The 5,043-nt window shown below is 54.1% G+C and overlaps 1 protein-coding gene across 1 annotated transcript; it reads left to right on the top strand.

The window, feature by feature from the left end:
* The first annotated feature begins 223 nt into the window (after nt 1-223).
* LOC123071660 (protein NRT1/ PTR FAMILY 8.2) lies at nt 224-3,535 on the top strand. Its single transcript, XM_044495239.1, has 4 exons — nt 224-653; nt 769-889; nt 988-1,720; nt 2,502-3,535. Exons 2-4 carry the CDS (start codon nt 796-798, stop codon nt 3,328-3,330), a joined length of 1,656 nt encoding a protein of 551 aa, XP_044351174.1. The 5' UTR covers nt 224-653; nt 769-795; the 3' UTR covers nt 3,331-3,535.
* Nucleotides 3,536-5,043: the final 1,508 nt, after the last annotated feature.

Here is a 5,043-nt window from a genome sequence, read left to right as displayed (position 1 = left end):
CGCCGTGGTGTTTTTTGCAAGGAAAACCCATACCAAACAGTTAAGAAGGTTTGTTAAAAAAGGACTAACGGAGTCGGTCCGTTTTGACCAATGTGCACCCCAAAATGCAAGTTGTGTGACCGGCTTTTCCGAATTGCAAGTAGTGTGACTAAAATCGCACCCACTGCACAAATTATGTGACCATCAAGGCCATTTACTCATGACATTCCATAAACACATTCTGTCCTAGGAGTATTACTCTAGCCAGCGGGCCTAGTTAGATTGTTACTACCTCCGTGCCAAAATATACGACGTTTTTGCAATTCAATTTGAACTACAAAATAGCTTTATACTCCATCATGTAAGATGCCATCATGTTAATTAACACCAAGGCAGATTTGTGCATTCGCAGTCATGCACTCCAATTGGCAGCCACCTTATATACGCCATTTTAAAGTAACCTATCCGGCTGTCCATTATTGTTCAGCCCCATTCCACCATTAGCATCAGCGCTCTCACTCTCAACTCTCAAGTGGCAGTGGCACCATGTGCAGAGGCAGAGCAGCTAGCTAGCCAAATGCAATCTCGTTGCTAAGAGCGAAAGGGACGAGATAAATATCGACAACGTAAGGCATAGCTGCAGAGGAAGGTCGTCGAGTAATCAAGCCACCAAGGTATGTTTTCTTGGACCCTTTCATCTCGATTAAACTCTCAACCATCTTAGATATTGTACGTGTGGTGCTTCTTCTGAAGTGGTTTCATTTGTTGTGCATGCTCCTGTCTGTGTAGATCTCACCCGGCCGAACTGTTGGGACGATGGAAGCTGTAGAAGTAGAATCGAAAGGCTCTCACGGTGGCGATGATCGCCGGAAGGATCGCCGGACCTCGTGGGGCTGCGTTCTTCTCCTCGGTAACGCCTGCAACCTTTTCGTTTTGTTGTTGATCATCGTGGCATCTGGTGGGCCTGTTAATTAACGACCACGCATGCACGCGTGGGCGCTTGAGCAGTGAACAACTGCTTCCAGTACACGGCCTACTTTGGCGTGTCGACCAACCTGGTGAACTACCTCAAGGTCCAGCTGCACTCCGGCAGCAAGGCCGCCGCCAACAGCGTCACCAACTGGCAGGGCACGGGCTCCATCACGCCGCTCGCCGCCGCCTTCCTCGCCGACTCCTTCCTCGGCAGATACTGGACCATCACCGTCTTCCTCCTCATCTCCGTTGCCGCGTATGGGGTGGTGACGGCGAGCGCGTCGGCGGCGCTGGAGAGCGCGGTGTTCTACGCGGGGCTGTACCTGGTGGCGCTGGGCGGCGCGCTGCAGCCGGTCCTGTCGTCGTTCGGGGCCGACCAGTTCGACGCCGAGGCCGACGAGGAGGAGCGCGGGCGGCAGAGCTCCTTCTTCAACTGGTTCTACCTCTCCATCAACGTGGGCTCGCTGGTCGGCGGCACCGTGCTGGTGTGGGTGCAGTCCGCGCACGGTTGGCTGCTGGGCTACGGCATCCCGGCGCTGCTGAGCGTGGTCGCCGTCGCGCTGTTCCTGGCCGGCACCGGCGCGTACCGGCGCCACCAGCCCCCGGGCGGCAGCCCGCTCACCAGGATCGCGCAGGTGGTGGTCGCCGCCGCCAGGAAGTGCGACGTGGTGGCGCCCGCGGACGCCGCGCTGCTGCACGAGCTTGACGGCGAGGACGGCATGTCCGCGATACTGGGGAGCCGCCGCCTCGCGCACACCGACCAGTTCAGGTCAGTGGCTCAGTGTCCGTGCTTCGGCCGTCGCTGGCATTGCTCCCACTTGCATCGTTCTTCTTTTCTGTCCAGTGTACTAGTCTCAATCAAGTCAAGTTTTCCGGGAAAAGAAGAAACGTAAAAATTCTTTCGCCTATGATTGAGCCATGCCGGAGTCACCACGTACTTTTCTTTCGAGTGCGTGCCTGGACCAGACGTAGCTAATCTGTACATGTGTAACTTTTCATTTTCGTCAAAATTTTGCGCATCTTGATGATTGAATTGGCGAGATACTTTTCCTTTCTGTATCTTGTCTGGGCCGGGCGAGTAAAAGTGCAGAACGTGCCTGTCAGACTGTCACGTTCTGTGGTGCCTCGAGGGCGTGCACGCTACGTAGTGCTCCTTCCATTTGGAAATACTTGTCATCAAAATGAATAAAAGAGATGTATATCTTTTATTCATTTTGATGACAAGTATTTGCGGACGGAGGGAGTACGTTCGTTCCATTTCACTCTGAAGATAAATTGCACTTGGAAAGAAAAGAAGCTTGTCGGATGCACGCACACTCCGTTTCACATCATTTTCCTTCCTTTTGCTTTCGGTGGTGGTTCAATCAGGACGCCATTTCCACACGCCGTACAGGAAAAACCTCCGGATTTCATGCAGGACGCTGCCGTTTGGACGTTTGCGTGCATTAGTCATGGCATCTTTTACTCAACTTGACGATGCGTGCGTCGGTGCATCCCATGTGAGTAAATTATTAATCTGTCGCACCGCTCGGTTGCTGTCGATCACTCAGGGTCTTGGACAAGGCGGCGGTGGAGACGGCCGGCGACAAGGCGCGTCCGGCGAGCCCGTGGCGGCTGTGCACGGTGACACAGGTGGAGGAGCTCAAGTGCGTGCTCCGGCTGCTGCCGGTGTGGGCGTGCGGCATCATCTTCGCGGCGGCGTACACGCAGATGACCACCACCTTCATCCTCCAGGGTGACACGCTGGACCCGCGTGTCGGCAGCTTCAGCGTGCCCGCCGCCGTGCTCACCGTCTTCGACACGCTCAGCGTCATGCTCTGGGTGCCGCTCTACGACCGCGCCGTCGTCCCGCTCGCGCGCCGCCTTACGGGCCACCGCCGCGGGTTCACGCAGCTGGCGCGCATGGGCGTGGGCTTCGTCATCCTCACGATCGCCATGCTCGCCGCCGGCACGCTCGAGGTGGCGCGGCGCCGCGTCGTCGCGCGCCACGGCACGTACAGCGGCGAGGACGGCGCGGAGTACGTGCCGATGTCGATCTTCTGGCAGGTGCCGCAGTACGTGGTGATGGGGGCGGCGGAGGTGTTCACGTTCATCGGGCAGATGGAGTTCTTCTACGACCAGGCGCCGGACGCCATGCGGAGCGTCTGCTCGGGGCTCTCCGGCGCGGCGTTTGCGCTGGGCAACTATGCGAGCTCGGCGCTGGTGGCCGTCGTGGTGGGCGCCACCACCCGGGGCGGGCGGCCTGGGTGGATTCCCGACGACATCAATGACGGCCACCTGGACTACTTCTTCTGGCTGCTCGCCATGCTCTGCATCGGCAACTTCGGCGCGTACCTGCTCGTCGCACGGTGGTATAGCTACAAGAAGACCGCTGACTGAACTAGGAGATCACTGTACCGTAACGTGATGAATTGGAAACGGAAACCTGACGTCCTATCCTTCTGGTAAGCATAGGAAAGCATAGCACGGTGGTATACCTACTGGTAACCTTGCTCTGGAAAAAATCGGTGGCTGTCAGGAAGGACTTTCAACTCTCTTCTCATCCTACTCATGCATTTCAGTGTTCGACAATATTTCGTGGACATTGAGTAAGTTACCGGCGACGTTGTGTAGTGACATGAGTGGCAAACTTTGCAACTCGCTTGGCAGAGGCGGAGGCCAAGAATTGTTAGCCGAGCCGTGGGCGTTTACGATCTTTTTTTAGGCTAAAACACACGCTTTATTACTCAAGAATGTTCTGCGGAATACATCTCAAGTTTGGAGGTTGAAGCAACCAAACATGGCGACCATTAGACAGACTAAGCGCGTATTTAGCGAGGCTATGTGCCTCGATATTTGTAGTCCTACATTCAAAAATAAAAGAACAAGATTGAAATTCAGACTCCGTTTGCTTGATCTCCCGGATGATATGTGCATGTGTTGCTCCATTGCCTTTAGAAATATTGGAGATCACTTCCTTGCAATCCGATGCGACCATCACTTATATTCGCATGAGATCGGTCGCCAAAGACAAAGCCTCCCTGCAAGCTAGGGCTTCAAGAGACGCCGGGTCGAAGACACCCTCAAAACATATGGCTGAAGCTCCCATGAACGGGCCATCAAAGGCTCGACAGATGACACCCACTGATCCTCGCCTTGCTGATTTAGTTGTAGCCCCATCCACTTTGATCTTGCAGTGACCTGGTGGTGGAGTAGTCCAGCGCTGGTTCATTGTTGGACCTCGCACCTGGTTCTGTTGCGTAGGCCTCGAGGCTGATATCTCTGACATAAAACGATCAACAAAGCAGTGTGTGCCCGCTGGACTTTGAAATATTTTTCGTGGATTGCCTTCCCTCGAGCGTGCCAAACAGCCCATAGAGTGACTAGAGCTCTGGTGAAATCCGACGACGATAGTTTCTCGATTATAGTGAATATCCATCTACGTGCATCCGGTTCTGTTACCTCACTTAAAACCTATAGCAATTGCTCTTCCTCTAGCGCCCACACACATCTTGACATGGTACATTCCATCAACGAGTGACACCATGAATCCTCATTGCCGCATATCCTGCACCGGCTGGTCGTCGCCATTTTCCGGTGGTGGAGCAGATCTGCAGTAGGTATGGACTGTTGTGCTAATCTCCAAAGAAACACTCGAATTTTCGAAGGAACCTGGATCTTCCAGAGTTGACCCCACGACTTTTCCTATGATTCCGTATTCGACGAGTCGCTCCGTCCTTCCAGCCAAGCTTCCCTCCGGAATTTAGTTGTTACTAGCACGCGGTAGGCAGATCTGTGACGCCCCCGATTCAATCGTACACTAATCATACACGCAAGCGTGTACGATCAAGATCAGGGACTCACGGGAAGATATCACAACACAACTCTAAAAATAAAATAAGTCATACAAGCATCATATTACAAGCCAGGGGCCTCGAGGGCTCGAATACAAGTGCTCGATCATAGACGAGTCAGCGGAAGCAACAATATCTGAGTACAGACATAAGTTAAACAAGTTTGCCATAAGATGGCTAGCACAAACTGGGATACAACCGAAAGAGGCGCAGGCCTCCTGCCTGGGATCCTCCTAACTACTCCTGGTCGTCGTCAGCG

This window comes from Triticum aestivum, chromosome 3B (assembly GCF_018294505.1).
Source record: "Triticum aestivum cultivar Chinese Spring chromosome 3B, IWGSC CS RefSeq v2.1, whole genome shotgun sequence".
Classification (NCBI taxonomy): domain Eukaryota; kingdom Viridiplantae; phylum Streptophyta; class Magnoliopsida; order Poales; family Poaceae; genus Triticum; species Triticum aestivum.
Note: the sequence above shows the minus strand (reverse complement) of the source record. Positions and strands in the feature narration are given on the sequence as shown.